A 25358-nucleotide genomic window follows, 5' to 3' on the forward strand; every position below is an offset into this window, starting at 1 on the left:
GTGTGTGTATATTCAGGGGGGAGTGTGTGTGTGTATATTTTGGGAGGGTAGTGTGGGGGGGGGGGGGGGTAGTGTGTATTGTGTATTTGGGGGAGGTAGTGTGTTTGTGTGTATCTGGAGGGTAGTGTGTGTATTTGATCGGGGTATTGTGTATTTGGGGGGGGTAGTGTGTGTATTTGATGGGGGTATTGTGTATTTGGGGGGGTAGTGTGTGTATTTGGGGGTGGTAGTGTGTGTGTGTATCTGGGGGGCAGTGTGTGTATTTGATGGGGGTAGTGTGTGTATTTGGGGGAGGTAGTGTGTGTATTTGGGGGAGGTAGTGTGTGTATTTGATGGGTGTAGTGTGTGTATTTGGGGGAGGTAGTGTGTGTATTTGGGGGAGGTAATGTGTGTATTTGGGGGTTAGTGTGTATTGGGGGTAGTGTGTGTGTGTATTTGGGGGAGGTAATGTGTGTATTTGGGGGTTAGTGTGTATTGGGGGTAGTGTGTGTGTATTTGGGGGTAGTGTGTGTGTGTGTATGTATGTATGTATGGTGTATTTGTAAATGACAAACTGTTTTGCACTGAATAACAATGGGAGGGGGGGGGGGGAGAACCCAATATAAAATGGGACTTATTATTGTGTGCTGCATTGTATTCCCCCACATATTTTTTCCTTTCCCCAATTCTGATTAAAGTAAGTTTGTCGTATGTTAATGCTTATACAGTATATACCCATTAGTGTGTGTAAAGTAGACGTATGTGTTTGCGGGGCTGTAATATTCATGCTTGTGTTACAGCTCTCTGAATATTTTGGACAAAGTTCTTCTTCCTTGAAAGGGCGCAGACCCGGGTCACACCACGTTTAGATCGTTAAGAACGTTAGTGATTCATTTTAGTTATCCGTGTTTTGCCAAGTTCACCCCCCTCTGGAAGTATGGCAGTGCGGTGACTCAAATGTTCATTGGGCAGGATGGAGACAGCTGGGTGTAAGGGCGAGCTTTGTAAGGATGGCTGCAGTTACGGGTATGAGACGGGAACTGTTGCTTCCCGAGATGTCGCGTAGGGAATTGGAGCCCTCCTAACATACTGCTGCTACACTTGAGGTGGTGGGGGAGACTATTTGGTGCTGGTCCAATCGTTAAGACTTCATAAGAAATATACAGAGGGACATCTCCCACTTAATGGTTTTTTCTTAATCAAACTCCGTAGAAAAATGCTTCAATGTCGATATTGCACCAAAACAGGAAACAAACAGCCAAAATATATTGATGTGCGAGCAGGAGGGAGCAGCGGCTTATCCATGGGACTGGGTCTGACGTGGCCACAATTTGCAGCCTGAAATGTTGATACCATGCAACATGGGATTCACTGGGCTTCAGGGTCCGGCGTAGGGGTGGGGGGGCATATGACATTTGTTTTTTAGAAGGGCTACAACACTGTGTTTCAGATGGTTCAGAGGATCCAGCTCAACCTCTTTTCTGTTGATGTATTATCTATATGGGAGGCTGTTAGTGCTTATTTCAGGCTCTGCTCTTATTGTTTATCTTATAGCTGCAATATTGTTATATTCGTCACTGTCCGTTTATTCAATTCAAGATCATCTCATATCCAAGCTAGCACTAGGAGAATGTAGTCCAATCCTTGTTCTGCGAATAACCGCACACATGCTGGGCTATGATTAGTTTTAAACAAGACCTGGAGTCTCTACTCCCCCTGGTTCTTTCAGATTATGAAATTAATATTATGTTTTCTCCAACACATTTCTTTATTAAAAGCAGAATTTATTTATTGCAGTTTAGATATAAAATTCATTTTTCTTTGCTTAGGGATCCTTCCCTTCAACATACGTGTGTATGTATGTATGTATGTGTGTTTGTGTATGTGTATGTATATTTATGTGTCCCATAGTGGAATTGTTGGTGTACTAGGAATGTTAACACCTCACGTCCCACGCGTCACACGGCGCAGATTTAAAGGGCAGTGTAGTCCCTGTAGACTGTGGGGCTTTGCCCGTTATATTCAGATGTAGTCAGGCAGCGGAGGAAGAAGTGACTCAGGTCATGCGTGGAAATCACGTTCCCCCCACGGGCGCCCACCGTCACACTGTAATCTTTAGTGAGGGGCTTGTCAGCTACACCGCGAGGAAAAGAAGAAACAAAGAATGGCAAGTCAGTGGTGTGATGGGATGCAGTATCACAGATACTTACACTGGCAACACATAACATGCCGCGCTGCTGCACTGTGGGCGATACTCTAATTAAAGCAGCCGTTCCCGTTGAATTTCTTGCTTATTGTTATAGGATTGAATCAGGGGGTCTCTGGAGCTGAACCCCCGTTAATTTCAGCTCTGCCGACCCCCTGCTTCCCTCCAGAGGAGGTGCCCCTATCTCTGCAGCCAGAGAGAATGTGTGCCTAACTAAATGGCGGCAATTAAAATGTCCTGTGTCACGCGGGCCAATAGAAAGCCGTGATGTCACCCCCTGAGACTTCCTATTTACCCACATAGCCAGGACCTTTAAACCCCAGAGAGATACTGGCGCCCCCTATGGAGGTAAGCATCTCTGGAAGCAGGGGGGCTTCAAACCAATAACAAACAAAACACAGTCATTAGAAATAAACAAGACATGCGACTGGACTGCTCTGTTAAAGGTCCAAAAGTGAATGAATGAATTCCAGTGACATGTTTAAGAGGCCACATCTGGGTGATCAGTACCTTTTTTACCCAAATCTGACATCTCCAAGTATTTTGAATGATTTTTTCTCAGTTAGACCTGGGAGAGGTTCGATTTCCTCTGGCTGCTCCCTCGTGCGAGAGGTCACTGTGTGATCAACAGATGCTTGTACAGCCAGAGGCGTAACCCCGACCACTCAACAACGTTATTGGTTCAAGGTCAGAAGTCCCTAAGAAAGTGTATGTGGCCTTGCACCATTAAGTCCCTCCCTACATGTCCAGTGGATCAATGCATTGCTGACCTCTCTGGCAGCACATGGGTTAATGCAGGGGTGCTCAAGTCGTCGTCCCCACCCCCTGATCAGATCTTCAGGATATTCCAGCTTCAGCACAGGTGGCTCAGACTAATTGAGTCACCTGTGCTGAAGCAGGGCTATCCCCAATACCTGACCTGTTGGTGGCTCGAGGACTAGAGCTGGCCACCCCTGGTCTAGGCCTTTCTTCGCCGAAGTTTATGATGCAAAGCGCATTTTAGATATCGGACATGTGAGATAGAGACGCAAACAAGCACACAGGGTGTCATCCAAGGTCACCTGCAATGTGGGGAGGAAGTACTGCCACATAATCCAGCCCGGAGTCCTTCAGAACCTGGTGCATACGTATGTGGTCCTCGGTAACAGGCAGCAATCTGGCAGGGACCGTGGCAATATCCCAGAGTAGAAAGGCTGGAAGGTAAGGGAGGGGATGGAAAATGAACGGCAATACATGGGACCTTACCTCCGTAGGGAGGCAAAGTAACAGAGGAAGAAAGGACATGTCAGTAACCAATGAATATGTCCCTACCATTGCTGGGTAATACAGCGATACGTAAACAAAATGTATGGACGGTGGATCCGTCTCTGCCTCAGTGACCCCCACAGGAGGGGAGTTTTGGCCCTTGAGTGTTTTCCTAATGCAGAGTGGCACAGTGACAATGACAAAAGAGACCCATGGCAAATGGAGCCTGTCCTTCCAATTATAAAAGGGACACAGTGACTCAGACAGAAGAGACCTGCTGACTACCGAATGTCTCCCTTACACCGCACAGCGACACAGACAGAAGGGACCTATGTCCCGTTTAGTATGTTCCTCCGACCACAGGTTGCCATGGTGACAGGAGGGACCTGTGACTAAGTTTAACTGTTCGTTCCCACAGCAGAGTGACGCCGTCACACAGACAAAGGGGACTTACTGATACCAAGTCTGAGTGTTCACCGACCATTAGCACCCAGAAGACCTTACAAACCCTATGAAGTGTCTTCCCGTCTCACTCAGGCGCCTGCTCCAACTTCTCCGGCGTCACGCAATGTTTACACCCCAGATGTCAGGTCAGGGTTTGCACACGCAGGACATAAATACATGAAAGATTGTGCAAAGAAGTTCTACTAAAGGGGGCATGGTTCCCATCCTATAACGTACGGGGGAAGTCTAAAGGACCTTAACAACCCCAGGAGAGAAGGGAGAGGGGGAAGGGGATTAAAACTTTCAGAAATATCAAAAGGTTTCAACGCGGTGGATTCTTATCCGCCGTCAAACTCTCTGTTTCTCTGAGTACATGAAGCGAAGTGCAAAGCGAGCTGGTCTCCGGATCTCTCCTTCCTTAACCCTGTAGCTGCCAGAGCAATGAGTTTTAGACAGACACGGGTACCAACGACTCACAGGACATGCAAGCCACTACTTTGCGCACGCCGCCTTCCTTCATCGCATCCAGAATATTCCTGGTCCCTTCCGACATCATGGTGGTTGGGCCTGAAAAAGGAGTAGGATTCTGGTTAAAGCAGGGGTGCGCAAACTGGAGTGCGCAGGGAGAATTTTTTTTGGGGGGGGGGGGGAAGGGGTGCCGTTTACAAAAGCCCCGCACTCTTTCCCGAGGCATTTAAATTAAATGCCGGGGAAACCGCGCAAGGCCTCTGCAACTCACCACGATTCAGCCGGATTCGGGTGATGTGTCGCCATGGCAACGCGGTGTCAAATGACGCTGCGGGGTCAGGTGATGTCCCATGATCCCGCAGCGTCATTTGACGCTTGATATAATGTGAGGGGGGCGCGAGCAGTGGGGGAGAGCAGGCATGGGGGCGCAGGGCAAAAAGTTTGCGCACCTCTGGGATCTGAAGTGGGAGGTGCATATGAGTGACCAATGGCAGCCACACCCCACCCTCCCCCCTGGACACCCTGGTAACATGAGCAAAAATGTGTGACTCCTAATCAGACTCTTGATATGGATGTAGGAGGTGGGTACCCTTTTCTCTCTTGGCAGGAGGAGGAGTGGCGTGGTGTGTATTGTAAGTCTTTATTTATATAGCGCCAAAAGTGTACTCAGCGCTTTACAAACGCAATACAGTACAGGGAATTATAATAATACAATAAGTGCAGCAAAATCAGACAATAGGAAAGGAAATCCCTGCCCCGAAGAGCTTACAATCTAAGTGGTATGATGGGAGACTTACAGAGACAGCAGGTGAGGGAATAAGTGCTGTGGATGGCAGTGCTTTGCCATAGTAGGTGGTAGGAGTGACTGTGGGACAGTAGACATGAGTGCAGGATATTGGGATGCTTGTGGGGCGAGGTTAAAGGTTAGTCCGTATTAAATCAGAAGGTTAACACCATTTACAGGGGAAGAAATGGCAGGGAGGTGTGTGTGAGATCGGGTGTGTGTCTGGGAGATCAGGTGTGTGTCTGGGTTCAGGCTTAGGGGAGGAAGGAGTAGATAGAGACTGTGAACAGAGGATTTGTGTGGGTGTTTTTTTATTGAAGGGTAAAGAAGATGTTGGGAGAGAGGTGTATAAATAATGGTGCAGTGGGGAAGATGGAGGGAACAGAGACATTCACAAAGGAGTGAGGAAACAGTCAACAGAAAAAGCAATAGGGAGGGCATAGTTGGATGCAGAAGGAGAGACTTCCCAGTTATTGGAGGAGAGGAAGATAGGCGTTTATGGCGCTACTTCTAAAGTGGAAGAGTTAGGTTCAAGTCTCAGTGCCAACTCTTTGTTGATAGATTTGATTGCAAGCTCTTTGGTTCAGGTAGTCTTGAATGCAAATTGTATGTACTGTGAAGCGTACACTGCGGCACGAATATATATATACACATACACACGTACGTATATAGCAGACCTGTCTAAGACATTTGAATGTGCTCACAAGTGATATTCTTTAGTGGCTATATGCTAACGGTGGAGGTTTTTTGTCGCGACACACACACACACACACACACACACACACACACACACACACACACACACACACACACACACACACACACACACACACACACACACACACACACACACACACACACACACACACACACACACACACACACACACACACACACACACACACACACACACACACACACACGGAGCCTTGGCGCCACCTAGTGGCCGTATGCAGTTACTGTCATCGTCAGCTGGTATTATTGTACTGTGCGTTAAAGACTTGGGTTTACTCATTAAGCTCGGTTACGGGTTAACGCATCTCAACGGACGTTAACTCCCATTCAAGTCAACACGAGTTAACGCCCGTTCGAGAGCATTAACCAGTAATGGAGCTTGATGAATCTGGGGGTATAAGTCATATTAGTGAAACAGTCTCCTGCCACAAGCCAACTTTCAGCGCTGGAAGACCTGTCACTCACATTGGGCCAGAAAATGTCATATAGGAGAAGACGGCTTCATTAAATACGGGCCACAGTAAACAGAACCCTGTATTATTAGGTGATATACATAATGAGGTCAAGAAAAGTACAGACAGCGATTTAGTCTTTTAAATGAACTGAACAAAGCTGAGCTTAGCCTACTGAAACCTTAACCAGTGTCCCAACCTTCTGCAACAGCCCCCTTCCTCTTTTATCCTGTGTGTAATACTAAACAAAGGGCCATATTTACTCAGCAGTGATAATCCACAAGGCACCATCCAGTGCCAGAAGATACCCATTCCAAGTTTCCGCCATTGCAAGGTGTGTGATGTGATATCACCTCTTAGTAAAAATGGGCCCAAGTGGGTAGAGACTGGCAGAGATGAGGGTGTTGTAATGTGGGTATTTTAACTGCTCCATTAGTCTAACTGGGGGGCGGGGAAGGGGGGAGGAGGGGGATTATAAAAGCTGGCCACTGTGCATCCATATCCCCCCTCTCTGGTTGTAGGACCGTTACCAAGATCACTCCTTGTCCCCAACACGATGACCACAGCATCCTGTCCCTCCATGGCCTTTGAGACGTCACTCTTGTTCAACACGTCCCCCACCACGATCCTGGCGGGTTTGCTGCCCACGGGGAGGCGAGAGGGGTCCCTCACCAGCACGGTCACGTTGTACCCTGTAACCAATGAGAGAGAGGCAATGCATTGCCGTTACTCCACGGGGCAGCAAATAGGTGATCCTAAAGACAGAAGCTTGTTGGTTGAATTGCAGCCACTGACAAGTACATTTCATGCCCCGGTGTCTTGGGTTTCCCCATCCGTCATTTGTTAACACTAATAATTATTGCATTTTCCTCTTTCTACCCATCATAGGCTGCCAGATATGGGCTGCCGAGGTTCCACTCCAGAGGTGGCTGAATGAATTCCAATGAAGTATCATTGTAGCGTGCTTTGGAGTAAAAAGACAATGTAAATACCAGAGATGAAGGATTGCAGGCCGGAGGTGTCTGCATGGAGTACAGCTGTAACGTGCATTGAAAGTGAGAAGCGGTATATAAAGGCAGGAATTATTGAAGCAATTAATAATAATAAGAATAAGAATAGCATGTCCTTGTATAGCGCTGCTAGTTTTACGCAGCGCTTTACAGAGACATTTTGCAGACACAGGTCCCTGCCCCGGGGAGCTTACAATCTATGTTTTTGGTACCTGGGGCACAGGGAGATAAAGTGACTTGCCCAAGGTCACAAGGAACTGATACCGGGAATTGAACCAGGTTCTCCTGCTTCACACTCTGTGCCAGTCCTGTGGGGCATCTTTACTCCCTGAGCCACTCCTTTATAACCCTAGCGCAATGTCTTGTATAGCACATACTCAGAGCGAACTCTGCTCCTATGCGCTTTAATAGAACACTGCAGTACAGTAGCATTCTGCGCATTTGTAAGGGGCACCCGATGTTTGAAGCCCATGTTTACTAAATGGTGCTATGACAAGTCCCATTCCATCACTGGAAGACACCTTACAACCCAATTGAGCACCGCTTAGTAAACAGGGCCAACACTTCTGGTAGTTTCAGATTAACTTCTTCAGTCTCAGAGTGAGTACTCTCTAACTCGTCTCTTTGGGGCCCAGAGGGTGAGGATCAGCATTCTCTGACATGAGAGAGGCAGACTCCAGGTTATCTATGATCACAGCTGTGCAGGAAGGTGGGACCATGAGGTCAGCAGCAAGTCCAAAATGTGTTTCACAACAAGCCTCCCTGCTGGACGCGTTTCCACTGTATTTCACCGAAAGCAGGGCGCCGATTCTACTTTGTAAAAAAGAAACTGCATACATAGGGATTATTAATGGTCTGCATGTAAAGTATAAATACAGTGCTTTTGCCAATAAATTGACTTCACTGGTTATGGGCAACAGTTATATGGAGGAGGAGTTATAGAAGTAGTGATAGGAGTTATAAGGAGCGGTTATATGGGGCAATAGGAGGAGTTATAGGGAGCGGTTATATGGGGCAATAGGAGGAGTTATAGGGAGGGGTTATATGGGGCAATAGGAGGAGTTATAGGGAGAGGTTATATGGAGCAATAGGAGGAGTTATAGGGAGAGGTTATATGGGGCAATAGGAGGAGTTATAGGGAGGGGTTATATGGGACAATAGGAGGAGTTATAGGGAGAGGTTATATGGTGCAATAGGAGGAGTTATAGGGAGCGGTTATATGGAGCAATAGGAGGAGTTATAGGGAGCGGTTATATGGAGCAATAGGAGGAGTTATAGGGAGGGGTTATAAGAAGCAATATGGAGAGTTATAGGGAGCGGTTATAAGAAGCAATATGGAGAGTTATAGGGAGCAATAAGAGGAGCTATAGGGACTGGAATGGCCAAATGGAGCCTTAGGAGAAGTTAGAGCAGGAGTGCGCAAACTTTGTGTGCTGCGCCCCCTCTGCCTGCAAGCCCCTGCGCTCGGGCCTCCCCCTTTAGCTAAAATCCGGCGTCAAATGATGCGCACGGTCACGTCACGTGACCCGCGGCGTCATTTGATGCACATTGCTATGGCGACTCATCGCCAAAGACAAGGTAGGAGACACTGCAGAGGCCTCACGCGATCCCCCTGCACGTAATTTAAATGCCGCGGGGCCTGTGCAGCCGTCGCGCCCCTACAGAAAAATCTTGCGCCCCCTCCCCCACTTTGCGCAACCCTGAGTTAGTGAGCAGTTATACACTAACATTACAAATCCCATTGTCCGATTCTGTTTGCACTTATTGTATGATAATGTCCTATACTGTACTGTCTCTTCTGCAAAGCGCTGAGTACATTGTACATACATAAAGATACACGTACATGGGAGCAATAGGCTTAGTTATATGCTGCAAAAGGAGGAGTTAAGGATAGGTAGCATGGGGCAATAGGAGGAGTTAAGGATAGGTAGCATGGGGCAATAGGAGGAGTTAAGGATAGGTAGCATGGGGCAATAGGAGGAGTTAAGGATAGGTAGCATGGGGCAATAGGAGGAGTTAAGGATAGGTAGCATGGGGCAATAGGAGGAGTTAAGGATAAGTAGCATGGGGCAATAGGAGGAGTTAAGGATAGGTAGCATGGGGCAATAGGAGGAGTTAAGGATAGGTAGCATGGGGCAATAGGAGGAGTTAAGGATAGGTAGCATGGGGCAATAGGAGGAGTTAAGGATAGGTAGCATGGGGCAATAGGAGGAGTTAAGGATAGGTAGCATGGGGCAATAGGAGGAGTTAAGGATAGGTAGCATGGGGCAATAGGAGGAGTTAAGGATAGGTAGCATGGGGCAATAGGAGGAGTTAAGGATAGGTAGCATGGGGCAATAGGAGGAGTTAAGGATAGGTAGCATGGGGCAATAGGAGGAGTTAAGGATAGGTAGCATGGGGCAATAGGAGGAGTTAAGGATAGGTAGCATGGGGCAATAGGAGGAGTTAAGGATAGGTAGCATGGGGCAATAGGAGGAGTTAAGGATAGGTAGCATGGGGCAATAGGAGGAGTTAAGGATAGGTAGCATGGGGCAATAGGAGGAGTTAAGGATAGGTAGCATGGGGCAATAGGAGGAGTTAAGGATAGGTAGCATGGGGCAATAGGAGGAGTTAAGGATAGGTAGCATGGGGCAATAGGAGGAGTTAAGGATAGGTAGCATGGGGCAATAGGAGGAGTTAAGGATAGGTAGCATGGGGCAATAGGAGGAGTTAAGGATAGGTAGCATGGGGCAATAGGAGGAGTTAAGGATAGGTAGCATGGGGCAATAGGTGGTGTTAAGGATAGGTAGCATGGGGCAATAGGAGGAGTTAAGGATAGGTAGCATGGGGCAATAGGAGGAGTTAAAGGGAGCAGTTTCATGGGGCAATAGGAGGAGTTAAGGATAGGTAGCATGGGGCAATAGGAGGAGTTAAGGATAGGTAGCATGGGGCAATAGGAGGAGTTAAGGATAGGTAGCATGGTGCAATAGGAGGAGTTAAGGATAGGTAGCATGGTGCAATAGGAGGAGTTAAGGATAGGTAGCATGGGGCAATAGGAGGAGTTAAGGATAGGTAGCATGGGGCAATAGGAGGAGTTAAGGATAGGTAGCATGGGGCAATAGGAGGAGTTAAGGATAGGTAGCATGGGGCAATAGGAGGAGTTAAGGATAGGTAGCATGGGGCAATAGGAGGAGTTAAGGATAGGTAGCATGGGGCAATAGGAGGAGTTAAAGGGAGCAGTTTCATGGGGCAATAGGAGGAGTTAAAGGGAGCAGTTTCATGGGGCAATAGGAGGAGTTAAGGATAGGTAGCATGGTGCAATAGGAGGAGTTAAGGATAGGTAGCATGGGGCAATAGGAGGAGTTAAGGATAGGTAGCATGGGGCAATAGGAGGAGTTAAGGATAGGTAGCATGGTGCAATAGGAGGAGTTAAGGATAGGTAGCATGGTGCAATAGGAGGAGTTAAGGATAGGTAGCATGGGGCAATAGGAGGAGTTAAGGATAGGTAGCATGGGGCAATAGGAGGAGTTAAGGATAGGTAGCATGGGGCAATAGGAGGAGTTAAGGATAGGTAGCATGGGGCAATAGGAGGAGTTAAGGATAGGTAGCATGGGGCAATAGGAGGAGTTAAGGATAGGTAGCATGGGGCAATAGGAGGAGTTAAGGATAGGTAGCATGGGGCAATAGGAGGAGTTAAGGATAGGTAGCATGGGGCAATAGGAGGAGTTAAGGATAGGTAGCATGGTGCAATAGGAGGAGTTAAGGATAGGTAGCATGGGGCAATAGGAGGAGTTAAGGATAGGTAGCATGGGGCAATAGGAGGAGTTAAAGGGAGCAGTTTCATGGGGCAATAGGAGGAGTTAAGGATAGGTAGCATGGGGCAATAGGAGGAGTTAAGGATAGGTAGCATGGTGCAATAGGAGGAGTTAAGGATAGGTAGCATGGTGCAATAGGAGGAGTTAAGGATAGGTAGCATGGTGCAATAGGAGGAGTTAAGGATAGGTAGCATGGGGCAATAGGAGGAGTTAAGGATAGGTAGCATGGGGCAATAGGAGGAGTTAAGGATAGGTAGCATGGGGCAATAGGAGGAGTTAAGGATAGGTAGCATGGGGCAATAGGAGGAGTTAAGGATAGGTAGCATGGGGCAATAGGAGGAGTTAAGGATAGGTAGCATGGTGCAATAGGAGGAGTTAAGGATAGGTAGCATGGTGCAATAGGAGGAGTTAAGGATAGGTAGCATGGGGCAATAGGAGGAGTTAAGGATAGGTAGCATGGGGCAATAGGAGGAGTTAAGGATAGGTAGCATGGGGCAATAGGAGGAGTTAAGGATAGGTAGCATGGGGCAATAGGAGGAGTTAAGGATAGGTAGCATGGGGCAATAGGAGGAGTTAAGGATAGGTAGCATGGGGCAATAGGAGGAGTTAAGGATAGGTAGCATGGGGCAATAGGAGGAGTTAAAGGGAGCAGTTTCATGGGGCAATAGGAGGAGTTAAGGATAGGTAGCATGGGGCAATAGGAGGAGTTAAGGATAGGTAGCATGGGGCAATAGGAGGAGTTAAGGATAGGTAGCATGGGGCAATAGGAGGAGTTAAAGGGAGCAGTTTCATGGGGCAATAGGAGGAGTTAAGGATAGGTAGCATGGGGCAATAGGAGGAGTTAAGGATAGGTAGCATGGGGCAATAGGAGGAGTTAAGGATAGGTAGCATGGGGCAGTTATTCAAAGCAATAGGCAGAGTTATAGGGATGGAACATATGGATACTAGGAGGTATAAGAAACGGTTATACAGGGCAATAAAAGGTTTAGGTAGACATTTTTTCTGTATCAACACAACCCCCCCCCCCCCACCTCTGAGGGGTGTAGCAGTCTGTGACCGGGGGAACAAATGTGCTCAAGTAGTTTCTTAAATATGACTGGGCTATAAGAATTGCTCTTAAATTGTCACTGGCCTAACAGGAGAGGGGTGTAACACAGGGGCACAATTATTTGGGCAATCACAATTTAAAGCTGTTTTCAGGGCTGCAATAACCAACCCGACAACCCGTTTTTAGAGCAAGGCTAACACAAAACAGAGCAAGGTCAATGTCTCCCCATAAAGGCACTCTGGCTGCAGCTCGCCCTGTGATGAGAGACCAGACCGAATCATTATGACACAGTGACACGAAGCCCGATGTGTCACGAGGGCCACTGAAAGCCACGTGGGTGTGGGTGTGTCAGTGTCATTACCTGCATCTATGGCCTGTGTCAGTGTCACCAACCCCGTCATGCCGGTGGCTCCGAAGAGGACAATGTTTTTGACTGCCATGGTGCACAGAGTGTGCTCCCCTTCTGCCTGGCTCCCTCTCACTCACTCACACCATGCAGGAGCACACAGGAGCACACAGGAGCACATAGCTCCTCCTGCAGGGGGAGGGCGCAGAGGACAGCGGCTACACTTAAAGCTGCAGTGCATGCAATATCCCACTGGTGTTTGTTTAAATAAATCAGTTCTGTACTATGAGAAAATAATTGTGGCATTTAAAAAAACAAAAAACAAATAATGCTGAATTAAATAACCCGGAGCAAAGCGATTGATTACAGGAGAACGGATTGATCTGCAGCTTAGCTAATCACTTGTCAGTGTGCAGATTGTATTCATGCACACATTGATTGGGGAAATATATATATATATTTTTTTTTTTAAACGGCAGCTTGAACTGCAGCTTTAATTAACCCTCACACCGCTATTCCCACCCAGCCAGGCTGCAAATATTATAATATTATTACATACCCACCAACTGCACCTTCTAGCAGCTACACTATATGTTTTGGAGTCCTGGAAGTCCAGCTGCACTTATTACACATTAGAGTTTTTGTGTGTGGTAAGCTGCATACGTTAGGGCAGGGGTGCGCAAACCTTTTTTTACTGCGCTCCCCCCGTGCCTGCTTTCCTCCTTGGTGCGCCCTCCGCCCTTACCTCGCGCGACGTCAAATGACGCAGCGGGGTCGTGTCACGTCATGTGACCCGCGGCATCATTTGACGTCAGATTACCGTGGCAACCGTGACATCACATGACCCCACGGCGTGGGCGTTCTGGAACCGGCTGAACCTCGGTAAGTAGCAGTTGCAGAGGCCTCCCGCGTTTCCCCGGCATTTCATTTAACCCCCCCCCCCAAAAAAAAAATTGCGCGCCCCCCAGTTTGCGCACCGCTGGGTTAGGGGGACTTCTATTGAAACTGCTTGGAAGTAGCTACAACAAGCAGGAGTAGAGGAGCTACAATGACCTGTTATTATTTTCTAATATTTGTATGGCACTAACATGTTCCGCAGTGCAGTACAATGTGCAAAGGAGGACCATAACATTATACAACAACACAAAAAGTACTTCCAGGCCAAGATACAGTAAGACAACAAGCAGGTGGTCCCTTCTCCAAGGAGCTTACACAGGGGGGGGGGGGGGGGCGTAGAGAGGAGTTTGCAGGTAGGACATTGTGGGTTGGTGGCGGTACTTTTGCACGGCCAGCGGCAGACAGAGATTAATGCTGGATTTAGGTCGGGCATTTTGAATCTAATCTAAAAGATAAATATATAGAAAGTGAAAGGGGAGGTGGACTTCCTCAAATCAAACTATTTTACCTTAAATAGAAAGTGGAACCAGACGTTTGCAAATAAAACTAATGATAATCTGGATCTGTAGATACAAAGTAGTGGCACTCTGGTTCTGTAGATACAAAGTAGTGGCACTCTGGTTCTGTAGATACAAAGTAGTGGCACTCTGGTTTTGTAGATACAAAGTAGTGGCACTCTGGTTTTGTAGATACAAAGTAGTGGCACTCTGGTTTTGTAGATACAAAGTAGTGGCACTCTGGTTTTGTAGATACAAAGTAGTGGCACTCTGGTTTTGTAGATACAAAGTAGTGGCACTCTGGTTCTGTAAATACAAAGTAGTGGCACTCTGGTTCTGTAAATACAAAGTAGTGGCACTCTGGTTTTGTAGATGCAAAGTAGTGATACCCCTAACATCCACTCCCCCTCCAACCTCTGGGAATCAGCTTCGAAGCTTAACAAAGCTCCCCGCTCTCTAACACCCCCCAAACTTAATGGGGCCAGCTGTGCGGCTGTACTATACTCCAGGGGAGCTCAACACCTGTCCTCAAGCCCCTCCAACAGGTCAGGGTTTCAGGATATCCCAGCTTCAGCACAGGTGGCTCAATCGGGGGCTGTCAAAGACTAAGCCTCCGATTGGGCCACCTGTGCTGAAGCAGGTACTCATTGAGCCACCTGACCTGTTGGGGGAGGCTTGAGGACTGGAGTTGAGCACCCCTGCTATACTCCCCCTTGAGTCATACTCTGTCCCGCAGCGGGCAACTACTTTACCTTTTGTTTCAACATTGTCCCTTATCCCCTCTAGAGTGCAAGCTCTCAGGATCAGGGCCCTCACTACCTCTTTGTATCTGTTTGTGCTTGATTGCCCTTATTTTGGATGTCATTCCGTTTATGTAATTTATGTAGCCATGCCTGGTTTGGTTACCAGTCTGCCCTCCCTGTCATGCAAGCCCTGGTAACAGTGACAGGACCAAGTATGGGTTTTCCCCAACCATGCAGCTCCCTTGAGTGACAGGGGAGGAGGTGGGACAAGGCCTGTGTTCTACCCAATCCTGGGTTCAGACCTTGTACCTTCCTCCCACTGTTCTTAAGGGACTGCACCACCAAATTTAAGCAGTGTCGCTACCGTTGAGAGATACAGGTATCACGCAGGATTGCTTGTGCATTGGCATTCACTGTCCCTCTTCCCCTTGGGGGAGAATGAGGGATAACCGTTCCCTTGTCCCTGCTAGAGGGGCGGGGAAGAGTAAGGACTGCTTTGGGTGCCCTTGGCCTGGAGTGGAGGTCCAGGGACCATCCAGAAGTTGGAGACCTGCAGTGAACTGTATTGGGCAGCAGCCTGTGATACTGTGTCAGCAGAAGACCAATAAATCGATTCCAGTTATGTATACCTCCTGCCTGGTGTGTAATCTTACTGGGGGGAGAGGAGTACGTTCTTCTGGGGGAGATTGCCTCCATACATGTGGAGACCGCAGTAGCTGCAGGCGCGGTGTACCCAGGAATAGACAACGGTAATATACCCCAGAAGCCTGTCCAGACATCCCCAATACCACCGGCGGGCCACTCAGCATCCTGTGAGCCAACAGGTAGCACGCACCAAACACCTGGTAACGGGAATCTGCCATGGGGTGGGGGAAACACCGTTACATTTATATCACTCTGTGCCCTCACTGTACCGCACTGCGGAATATGTTGGCGCTTTGCAAATAAACGATGATAATAATAATAACAGATGAAAGTAATTGTCTTTCTCTGTCTGCGAAGGTGTTAATGTTATACAGCACTCGTTGGGATAATACATATTGCCATAAATACACACACCCTCTTTCTCTTTGTTATCACACGTACACATCTTTTGCTCATGTGCTATCACCCACCAGCACACACAAACGTTGTGGGTCCACCTTACCCTGCTGCACATGTAATAAAGGTCACACACACGATGGGGCTTATGCAACATGGCACATTTGGAGATAAAGTGATGTTAAAAGCACCTCAAGTTACAAACATATTTATCATTGTCCCTTTTTGGTTTCTCATTCTATTGTCATTTATAGGGAGAAGGAGCGGCTCAGCGGGTAAAGACACTGACTGGCACTGAGTGTGAAGCAGGAGAAGGAGCGGCTCAGCGGGTAAAGACACTGACTGGCACTGAGTGTGAAGCAGGAGAAGGAGCGGCTCAGCGGGTAAAGACACTGACTGGCACTGAGTGTGAGGCAGGAGAAGGAGCGGCTCAGCGGGTAAAGACACTGACTGGCACTGAGTGTGAAGCAGGAGAAGGAGCGGCTCAGGGAGTAAAAACACTGACTGGCACTGAGTGTGAAGCAGGAGAAGGAGCGGCTCAGGGAGTAAAAACACTGACTGGCACTGAGTGTGAAGCAGGAGAAGGAGCGGCTCAGGGAGTAAAGACACTGACTGGCACTGAGTGTGAAGCAGGAGAAGGAGCGGCTCAGTGAGTAACGACACTGACTGGCACTGAGTGTGAAGCAGGAGAAGGAGCGGCTCAGGGAGTAAAAACACTGACTGGCACTGAGTGTGAAGCAGGAGAAGGAGCGGCTCAGCGGGTAAAGACACTGACTGGCACTGAGTGTGAGGCAGGAGAAGGAGCGGCTCAGCGGGTAAAGACACTGACTGGCACTGAGATTGCTGCAGGGGAGCCTGGTTTAATTCCCGGTGTCGGCTCCTTGTGACCTTGGGCAGTCACTTTATCTCCCTGTGCCTCAGCACCAAAAACATAGAGTGTAAGCTCCACGGGGCAGGGACTGTCAGCAAAATGTCTCTGTATAGAGCTACGTAAAACTAGCAGCCCTATACAAGAACATGCTATTATTATTATTATTATTATATCACTCTATTCCCCCAGTGTACCACACACACACATCTATCTATATATATATATCCTTTTTGAATATTGAACACGGTTCCAACCTCAGGAATATATATATACTAGCTGAGAGACCCGGCGTTGAGCTTTATTTTTTCAGTTTGGTCGTGCATGTGAAATTGTGTGAGATGGCTCTGTGCATTGTGTGGGGTAGTAGACATGTGTGTGTGTGTGTGTGTGTGTGTGTGTGTGTGTGTACTGTAGTGTCAGGGTGTGTATGTTTGTGTTTTTTGGGAGGCATGTTTTGTGTTGATAAGAGGTTTTGTTGGCGTTGATGGTATATCTGTGCGGTATTGTATGTGGTGTAGAGGCGTTGTGTGTGAAACTTGTGAGGTGTGTTCCAGAGAGTAGGCGGTGTTTGTGTGTTGCATTAGGCGTTGGGTGTGGTTCAGGCATCAGGTGTGTGGTTGTGGTGTGTGATAGTAGGCAAGTGTTTAAGTGCATGTGTGAGTGTTTAGTATACTTCCTGATCTTGTTGTGTGAAGGGTTAATGGTGTCTAAGTGGTCTGTTATGTGGTTGTTTTGTAGACTTCTGCTGTCGAGGTGGTAAAGGCGTCAACGGTGATCTGTGAAAGTGTTTGAAATGGGTTAAGTGGTAGAGTCTTCAGGGGTATTATTGTGGTTGTTGCGGGGTGTGTTTGTGTTGTGGGTGTGTGGGTGGGGGTTTGTGAATGTTGTTTGGGTGTGGATAGTGCGTGGATGTGGTGTGTGATTGGTGTGTGTGTGTGTGTGATTGGTGGGTGTATGAGTGTGTTGTGTGTGTGACTGTTGTGTGGCTGTGTGAGTGTTGGGTGGCTGTGGGTGTGTGAGGGGTGTGCAAGTGTTGTGTGGGTGGCTGTGTGATTGTTGTGTGGGTGTGTGTGTGTGTGTGGGTGTGGAGGGGGAGGTGTGTGTGTGGGGGGAGGGAGGTGTGTGTGTGGGGGGGGAGGTGTGTGTGGGGGAAAGGAGGGGGAGGTGTGTGGGGGGGAGGGGAGGTGTGTGGGGGGGGGGAGGTGTGTGGGGGGGAGGGGAGGTGTGTGGGGGGGGGGAGGTAGGGGAGGTGTGCGTGTGGGGGGGGGAGGGAGGGGAGGTGTGTGTGTGTGGGGGGAGGGAGGGGAGGTGTGTGTGTGGGGGGGGAGGGAGGGGAGGTGTGTGTGTGGGGGGAGGAGGGTGGGGAGGTGTGGGAGGGGAGGTGTGGGGGAAGAGGGAGGGGAAGTGAGGGGGGAGGTGTGTGGGGGAGGAGAGTGTGGGGGGAGGGGGAGGAGTGTGTGGGGGGAGGGGGAGGAGGGTGTTGGGGGAGAGGGAGGGGAGTTGAGTGGGGGGGAGGGGAGGTGTGGGGGGAGGGAGGGGAGGTGTGGGGGGAGGGAGGGGAAGTGTGGGGGGAGGGGTGGTGTGGGGGGGAGGGGTGGTGTGGGGGGGGAGGGGTGGGGGGAGGGGTGGTGTGGGGGGGGAGGTATGGGGGGGGGGTGGTGTGGGGGGGGGGGAGTGTGGGGGGAGGGGAGGTGTGGGGGGGGGGTGGTGTGGGGGGGGGTGGTGTGGGGGGGAGGTGTGGGGGGGAGGGAGGGGAGGTGTGGGGGAGGGAGGGGAGGTGGGGGGGAGGAGGTGGGGGGGGGGGGGAGGGAGGTGTGTGTGGGGAAAAGGGGGGGGGGAGGGGTGGGGGGGAGGGGTGGGGGGGGAGCTGTGGGGGGGAGGGAGGGGTGGTGTGTGGCGGGGGAGGTGTGGGGGGGAGGGGAGGTGTGGGGGGGAGGGGAGGTGTGGGGGGGAGGGGAAGTGTTGGGGGGAGGGGAGGTGTGGGGTGGGGGGGAGGGAGGGGAGGTGTGGGGGAGGGAGGGGAGGTGGGGGGGGAGGGAGGTGTGTGGGGGGGAAAGGGGGGGGGAGGTGTGGGGGAGGGGAGGTGTGTGTGTGGGGGGTGGTGTGGGGGGGAGGGGTGGTGTGTGGGGGGGAGGTGTGGGGGGGAGCTGTGGGGGGGAGGGAGGGGTGGTGTGTGGCGGGGAGGTGTGGGGGGGAGGGGAGGTGTGGGGGGGGAGGGGAGGTGTGGGGGGGAGGGGAAGTGTTGGGGGGAGGGGAGGTGTGGGGTGGGGGGGAGGGAGGGGAGGTGTGGGGGAGGGAGGGGAGGTGGGGGGGGAGGGAGGTGTGTGGGGGGGAAAGGGGGGGGGAGGTGTGGGGGAGGGGAGGTGTGTGTGTGGGGGGTGGTGTGGGGGGGAGGGGTGGTGTGTGGGGGGGAGGGGTGGTGTGTGGGGGGGAGGTGTGGGGGGGAGGGAGGGGTGGTGTGTGGCGGGGAGGTGTGGGGGGGAGGGGAGGTGTGGGGGGGGAGGGGAGGTGTGGGGGGGAGGGGAAGTGTTGGGGGGAGGGGAGGTGTGGAGTGGGGGAGGTGTGGGGGGTAGGGAGGGCAGGTGTGGGGGAGGGAGGGGAGGTGTGGGGGGGGAGGGGAGGTGTGGGGGGGGAGGGGAGATGTGGGGGGGGAGGGGAGGTGTGGGAGGGAGGGAGGGGAGGTGGGGGGAGGGAGGGGAGGTGGGGGGAGGGAGGGGAGGTGTGGGGGGGAGGGGAGGTGTGGGGGGGAGGGGAGGTGTGGGGGGGGAGGGGAGGTGTGGGGGGGAGGGGAGGTGTGGGGGGGAGGGAGGGAAGGTGGGGAGGGAGGGAAGGTGGGGAGGGAGGTGAAGGGGGGGGAGGGAGATGAAGGGGGGGAGGAGGGAGATGAAGGGGGGGGGAGGGAGGTGAGGGGTGGAGGGAGGGGGTGGTGAGGGGGGAGGGGTGGAGCAGGGGGGCATATGTATTGTAAAAAATTATGTATCCGTTTCCCCCCCCTCCCCGCTTGGTCCCCTGATGGGTCTGGCCTCTCCCCCCCTGTTGGTCTCTCGAGGGCTCGGGCTGCTCCCCCCTCCGCCCAGTTCCCCAATGGCTCAGCCGGCCTACGGAGGCGCGTGCACGTAGCGGCAGGAAGCACCATGTGTGGTCCTGGCCTGAGGCGGGAGGCTGCGGGGGTGAGATTAGTGAGGTACTGTAGGGGGGACATAATTTATTGATTAATGGCCGCTCCCCCGCTTGCTCCCAGGCGGTTGAGGCGGGAGGCGCCGGGCGCAGGGGTGTGAGGCGCAGGGGTGGGGGGTGTTCGGCGGTAGGTGTGTTTGTTTGGCGGCAGGGGTGTTTGTTTATTTGGGGGGGCGTTGAGAGGTGGGGCCGGGGGGGAGTTGAGAGGTGTTGCGGCGGCGCGAGGGTAGCGGTGCCCGCGGCGCCTGCTTTGAGTGGGGGAGAGGGGGGGGAGAGAGGTGGTGCGGCGGTGCGAGGGTAGCGGAGAGTGAGTAATTTTACTGCGGAGCGGGCGGGCCATTTTGAGAGTGTGATTGAAGCGGCGACATAATGCAGAGATTTTGCGTGCGTAGCGGGCGGGATGGGAGTGTTCATCGGGCGGGAAGGTGGACATTTTGAGTGTGATGATGAGGTGTGTGACGTTCGTGAGGATTTGGCCCGGGATTAAAGGGGTTACACCCCAATTGGCCCCCCTCTAACCTCACCAGGGAGACAAGGGGTTAACTGGGCTGAGGTCCAGAAATGTGATTCAACCCTTGTCATAACATGAAAATGTATATTCCCCTGTTCCCCATGTTTTATTGTGATATCAGTGTCTGCAACACACACACTGGGGCTTAAGGGGTTAACATTATATGCAGTGCTGAATAACAGGAGCCGCTCCATTAAGACTGGTAATTTGGGAACGGAGTGAGCCAGCACCCTGATTCTTGGTGGGCAGCCTCAGGGTAACCCCCCAAGAACACACCTATTAAAAATATAACTTTGTCATAAGGGAAACATATATTTTTGATAAAGTGCCTGTCTGTTGCAGTTTTAAAAATATGTACAGGCAGGATGCTAGGGTCTCTGCCTGCCCTTTGTAATGCATGAGGAACAAATGTTATGCATACCAGACCAAATGTTTTAACACCTATGAGCTGGGTCACTTGCCTATGCAAGCAGGACAGCTTGCTAGGATTTACATAGCTCTGATCAAAGGCTAATTACCTAATTGTTTATGCGGGACCCAGGAAGCTTGAGTGGGTTGTGAGCGTTGAAACTCACACTTACAAACCCAGGTATTCTGCCAGGGTTGGGGCTACCCAAAAAGAAAATTAGAATGAGTGACCTTATTAAATATAAGAATATTATGAGATGTCCTTGGCTGAACATGCTAAGAGTTACATATGTGTATTCGTGAGATCAAGCCCCCCCTGATGAATCTAAACACTTGATAGCTAACAGCTACTAAGAGCCAGATATTAATACCTCCCTTAAGTTTAATATTACACTGTAATATTTGGTCTCTTTGGGAGTGCCAGGCGTGACGGAATGTATTAATATGTCGCGCATGCCAGTAAGTACTACTTAACTGAAGTTATGAAGTTATGAAGGTATTTACAGTATATATGGAATTTTGGTTCTATGCTATTATGATAATGAGCAGGAATAACATCCTGCTGGAATTAGCCTGCTGGAATAGCCTGGTCATCAAAGACTAAATTGCCTAATTGTTTATGCTTGGCCCAGGGACCAAAGGAACTGAATGTTTTTGTAAATGTGATACTTCACACTTCAATGGAAGCCAAAAGAGCTTCAAAGGCTGTTGCTAGCCTTGTCAGCACCTAGGGTTAAGGGATGAGTTTTGACATAGTATTTAAGTCAGAGCCACCCCTTACTCATGGTCTGTTCTATACCATCTTGATTGCTGAGAGAAACGCTATGCACTGTCTTCCTGCCAGAGGTCTTTCATGTCTTTGGTGTCTTGATGACTATGAAGAGTGCTGTATGAACTGCCAGTCCAGATATGACTGCTTCATCATTTCCATTTTAAGTAAGTGTCTATATTTTGCCTGTTATTTGTACATTTCTGTGTGTTCACCTTTATCAAGGAATAAACTATATTTTATCATATCTAAGTCTCGTCCCAGTTCAGACCCAGTTAAATATATATATATATTATTATATATATTTGTGTGTAAATTACAGCCTATCATAAAGTCACCGTGACAAGGTGAAGTTGGAAATTTTGTGTGCGGAGCGGCGAGAGGGTGAAATTGCTGACGGGAATGGGCGGAACGTGGAGCAGCCGTGAAGGCGCAAAATTTGAGGGGGTAGCGGCAGACAGGGTGCTGTCTCCGCAGGGGTGATAGTCTCAGGTGGGTTAAACATACCCAGGTCACTGTGTGACTCCGCAGGGGTGAGAGAGAGGAGAGAGAGGGGAGGAGAGAGAGGAGAGAGAGAGTCACAGTGGAGTAGGTTAGTCCGTTATGTCAGCGTACCTCTTGGCCAATGAGAGTCATGGGGGAGGCGGGCGGACCGAGGGACCAATGAGAATCCCCACATCTACTAACAATCAAATACTTTTCAGTTTTATTTATATTAGACTAGCTGAGAGACCCGGCGTTGCCCGGGATGTAATGTTCCCGTTCCTCTCTCTCCTCCCCCCTCTCTCTGTTTGTCCCCCATTCACATCAATCCAGTCCCCCCCCTCCCTCCCTCCTTTACAGCTTCATGTAGCGTGTGTGCGTCAGTCACTGTGTGTTTGCTCGCGCGTCAGTGAGTCTGAGGCAGAAACACAAACACACACAGACTGACTGACGCACACACAGTCAGTGTGTGCCTCAGTCAGTGTGTGCGTGCGTCAGTCAGGCTTTGTGTGCGCGTCAGTCAGTGTGTGCGTGCGTGCGTGCGGCAGTCAGTCAGTGTGTGCGCGCGGGGCGTCAAAGGCAGGGGGGGGCGTCAAAGGGAGGGGGGGGGGCGTCAAAGGGAGGGGGGGGGCGTCAAAGGGAGGGGGGGGGGCGTCAAAGGGAGGGGGGGGGGCGTCAAAGTGAGGGGGGGGGCGTCAAAGGGAGGGGGGGGGCGTCAAAGGGAGGGGGGGGGGCGTCAAAGGGAGGGGGGGGGCGTCAAAGGGAGGGGGGGGCGTCAAAGGGAGGGGGGGGGGCGTCAAAGGGAGGGGGGGGGCGTCAAAGGGAGGGGGGGGCGTCAAAGGGAGGGGGGGGCGTCAAAGGGAGGGGGGGGCGTCAAAGGGAGGGGGGGGCGTCAAAGGGAGGGGGGGGGCGTCAAAGGGAGGGGGGGGCGTCAAAGGGAGGGGGGGGCGTCAAAGGGAGGGGGGGCGTCAAAGGGAGGGGGGGGCGTCAAAGGGAGGGGGGGGGCGTCAAAGGGAGGGGGGGGCGTCAAAGGGAGGGGGGGGCGTCAAAGGGAGGGGGGGGCGTCAAAGGGAGGGGGGGGGGCGTCAAAGGGAGGGGGGGGCGTCAAAGGGAGGGGGGGGGGGCGCCTCAAAGGCATGGATTCCTCCCCCTGCATTTCCTGCAGTGGACAGGAGGGGGGGGGCAGTGGACAGGAGGGGGGGGGGGGCAGTGGACAGGAGGGGGGGGGGGCAGTGGACAGGAGGGGGGGGGGGGCAGTGGACAGGAGGGGGGGGGCAGTGGACAGGAGGGGGGGGCAGTGGACAGGAGGGGGGGGCAGTGGACAGGAGGGGGGGGGCAGTGGACAGGAGGGGGGGGGGCAGTGGACAGGAGGGGGGGGGCAGTGGACAGGAGGGGGGGGCAGTGGACAGGAGGGGGGGGCAGTGGACAGGAGGGGGGGCAGTGGACAGGAGGGGGGGGGGCAGTGGACAGGAGGGGGGGGGGGCAGTGGACAGGAGGGGGGGGGGGCAGTGGACAGGAGGGGGGGGGCAGTGGACAGGAGGGGGGGGCAGTGGACAGGAGGGGGGGGCAGTGGACAGGAGGGGGGGGGCAGTGGACAGGAGGGGGGGGGCAGTGGACAGGAGGGGGGGGGGCAGTGGACAGGAGGGGGGGGCAGTGGACAGGAGGGGGGGGCAGTGGACAGGAGGGGGGGGGCAGTGGACAGGAGGGGGGGGCAGTGGACAGGAGGGAGGGGGCAGTGGACAGGAGGGGGGGGGGCAGTGGACAGGAGGGGGGGGCAGTGGACAGGAGGGGGGACAGGAGGGGGGACGCAGTGGACAGGAGGGGGGACGCAGTGGACAGGAGGGGGGGGCAGTGGACAGGAGGGGGGGCAGTGGACAGGAGGGGGGGGGCAGTGGACAGGAGGGGGGGGCAGTGGACAGGAGGGGGGGGCAGTGGACAGGAGGGGGGGGCAGTGGACAGGAGGGGGGGCAGTGGACAGGAGGGGGGGGGGGCAGTGGACAGGAGGGGGGGGCAGTGGACAGGAGGGGGGACAGGAGGGGGGACGCAGTGGACAGGAGGGGGGGGCAGTGGACAGGAGGGGGGGGCAGTGGACAGGAGGGGGGGGCAGTGGATAGGAGGGGGGGGCAGTGGACAGTGACACACACACACACACACACACACACACACACACACACACACACACACACACACACACACACACACACACACACACACACACACACACACACACACACACACACACACACCTCAGTTGATGCGCCCTTTCTTTAGTTCCGTTTGGCGCCGGAGGTGGGGAGCGACACCTACCTGTACTTCCGGGCGCCGCCACCGTCTGACTCGGCGCCGCGAGGGAGGAAGGGGGTCCGCCATCTTACGCGCCGCGTGGCAGCTGCGGGAAGCGAGGTGATTTGGAGCGGGGAGGGGGGAGAGGTGATTTGGAGCGGGGAGAGGTGATTTGGAGCGGGGAGAGGTGATTTGGAGCGGGGAGAGGTGATGCCGCTGGGGAGGGGGAAGAGGTGATGCCGCTGGGGAGGGGGAAGAGGTGATGCCGCTGGGGAGGGGGAGAGGTGATTTGGAGCGGGGAGAGGTGATGCCGCTGGGGAGGGGGAAGAGGTGATGCCGCTGGGGAGGGGGAAGAGGTGATGCCGCTGGGGAGGGGGAAGAGGTGATGCCGCTGGGGAGGGGGAAGAGGTGATGCCGCTGGGGAGGGGGAAGAGGTGATGCCGCTGGGGAGGGGGAAGAGGTGATGCCGCTGGGGAGGGGGAAGAGGTGATGCCGCTGGGGAGGGGGAAGAGGTGATGCCGCTGGGGAGGGGGAAGAGGTGATGCCGCTGGGGAGGGGGAAGAGGTGATGCCGCTGGGGAAGGGGAAGAGGTGATGCCGCTGGGGAGGGGGAAGAGGTGATGCCGCTGGTGAGGGGGAAGAGGTGATGCCGCTGGTGAGGGGGAAGAGGTGATGCCGCTGGGGAGGGGGAAGAGGTGATGCCGCTGGGGAGGGGGAAGAGGTGATGCCGCTGGGGAGGGGGAAGAGGTGATGCCGCTGGGGAGGGGGAAAAGGTGATTTGGAGAGGGGAGAGAGGTGTGTGTGTGTGTGTGTGTGTGTGTGTGTGTGTGTGTGTGTGTGTGTTGTGTGTGTGTGTGTGTGTGTTAGTTATTTTTTTGGCCCGTCACTCCGCCTCAGGCCAATGAGAGGTGTGGGGGGCGGGCCAAGGGGGTGGTGTGAGTGTGTGAGGCCAATGAGAGGTGTGCGGGGGCGGGCGGGCCAAGGGACCAATGAGATTGCCGCTAGGGACACCGGACATCCAGCAGGCAGGCATGCATACAGTGCTTTCACTAATATAGTATAAGATATGGCATTTGCCTGAATTGTCATACTCATGTTCTACCCCAAGATGGCGCCAGAGACCGTTAATTTCTATTAGGTCCAAATACAGTCACATTTAGAGATGAGC

The 25358-nt window shown here is 52.4% G+C and overlaps 1 protein-coding gene across 1 annotated transcript; it reads right to left on the minus strand.

Annotated features, from left to right (window-relative positions):
• Positions 1-1742: 1742 nt before the first annotated feature.
• On the minus strand, positions 1743-12684 carry BLVRB (biliverdin reductase B). The gene is made up of 5 exons (XM_075606980.1): positions 12527-12684; positions 6844-7005; positions 4352-4441; positions 3247-3378; positions 1743-2113 (listed from the first exon to the last, which is right to left on the minus strand). Exons 1-5 carry the CDS (start codon positions 12603-12605, stop codon positions 1953-1955), a joined length of 624 nt encoding a protein of 207 aa, XP_075463095.1. The 5' UTR covers positions 12606-12684; the 3' UTR covers positions 1743-1952.
• Between the last annotated feature and the right edge of the window lie 12674 nt (positions 12685-25358).

This window comes from Ascaphus truei, chromosome 7 (assembly GCF_040206685.1).
Source record: "Ascaphus truei isolate aAscTru1 chromosome 7, aAscTru1.hap1, whole genome shotgun sequence".
Lineage (NCBI taxonomy): Eukaryota > Metazoa > Chordata > Amphibia > Anura > Ascaphidae > Ascaphus > Ascaphus truei.